Here is a 1,153-nt window from a genome sequence, read left to right as displayed (position 1 = left end):
CGAATTGGAAAAATACAGCGATGAACTCAAAGACCGCGAGCGCTGGTTAATTATCAACAAAATTGATTTACTCCCACAGGATGAAATACAAAGCGTTTGTGATGACATCATCGCACGTCTTGCATGGACTAACCCTGTGTTCCTAGTTTCCGCAGCAACAGGCGTAGGCACACAAGACTTGGCCAATAAAATCATGCAATATTTAGATGATGCTGCCTATGCAGCAGAACAATAACTTTCGATAGAATTGCCACCGATGAATCGTTCTCTCACTCTACAGAAAAGTAAACGCTGGATCATCAAAATAGGTAGCGCTTTATTAACGCAAGATGGCAAAGGACTCGACTATGCTGCAATAAGTGACTGGGCGGAGCAAATTGCTCGCTTACGTCAACAAGGCATTGAAGTAGTGTTAGTTTCCTCTGGCGCAGTAGCCGAAGGTTATGGAGTCGTATGGCCTGGACGACGCCCGCCCCTTCTTAGCCTACCTGAATTTACAAGCAGCAGCGGGCGATTGGAACAAACGGGTTATCGAAGCCTACGAAGCGACAGTTTCAGCAATACAACTTCAGGCCGCCACAAATTTCTCTTAACCCCACGATTACATCAGTAATCGTTAACGTTATTTAAATGCCGTAATACCTTTACGCACACCTGTTAATATCTGCCACACCTTGCCTATCGTGAAATGAAAACGACACTGTGGCCAATGCGATGGAAATTCGGCTTGGCGTGATAACGATCACCTTTAGGTGCTTTGGTGTCTAATCACTAATCTGATCGAAGCGGATTTATTAGTAATTCTCACCGATCAAAACGGTTTGTATACCAAAGACCCTCGACATCATGATGATGCTGAATTGATTTCAGAAGGCTCGGCCACCGATCCAAGCTTTGTTAGTTTTGCAGGTTCCGCTGGAACCAATATCGGTACGGGCGGCATGGCAACCAAAGTCATCGCAGCACAACGTGCGGCACGTTCTGGCTGCGCTACCATTATTGCCTCTGGCAGAGAAAAAGACGTGCTCAATCGCCTACAGCAAGGCGAGGTACTCGGTACCTTACTGATTCCTGACAATACGCAGTTGGTAGCAAGAAAACAATGGATTGCAGGTCATCTCAATTCATCGGGCAAGCTGTGGTTAGATCAAGG

The 1,153-nt window shown here is 46.1% G+C and overlaps 1 protein-coding gene across 1 annotated transcript; it reads left to right on the top strand.

The window, feature by feature from the left end:
- Positions 1–752: 752 nt before the first annotated feature.
- Positions 753–1,049, top strand: LOC106820436 (glutamate 5-kinase-like; the record flags this gene model as incomplete). The annotated part of the gene is made up of 1 exon (XM_014824953.1): positions 753–1,049. A coding segment is annotated over one exon (297 nt), but the record flags the coding sequence as incomplete, so codon positions are not given.
- Between the last annotated feature and the right edge of the window lie 104 nt (positions 1,050–1,153).

The sequence above is a fragment of the Priapulus caudatus genome, unplaced genomic scaffold, assembly GCF_000485595.1.
Source record: "Priapulus caudatus unplaced genomic scaffold, Priapulus_caudatus-5.0.1 Scaffold13317, whole genome shotgun sequence".
NCBI lineage: Eukaryota > Metazoa > Priapulida > Priapulimorpha > Priapulimorphida > Priapulidae > Priapulus > Priapulus caudatus.
Note: the sequence above shows the minus strand (reverse complement) of the source record. Positions and strands in the feature narration are given on the sequence as shown.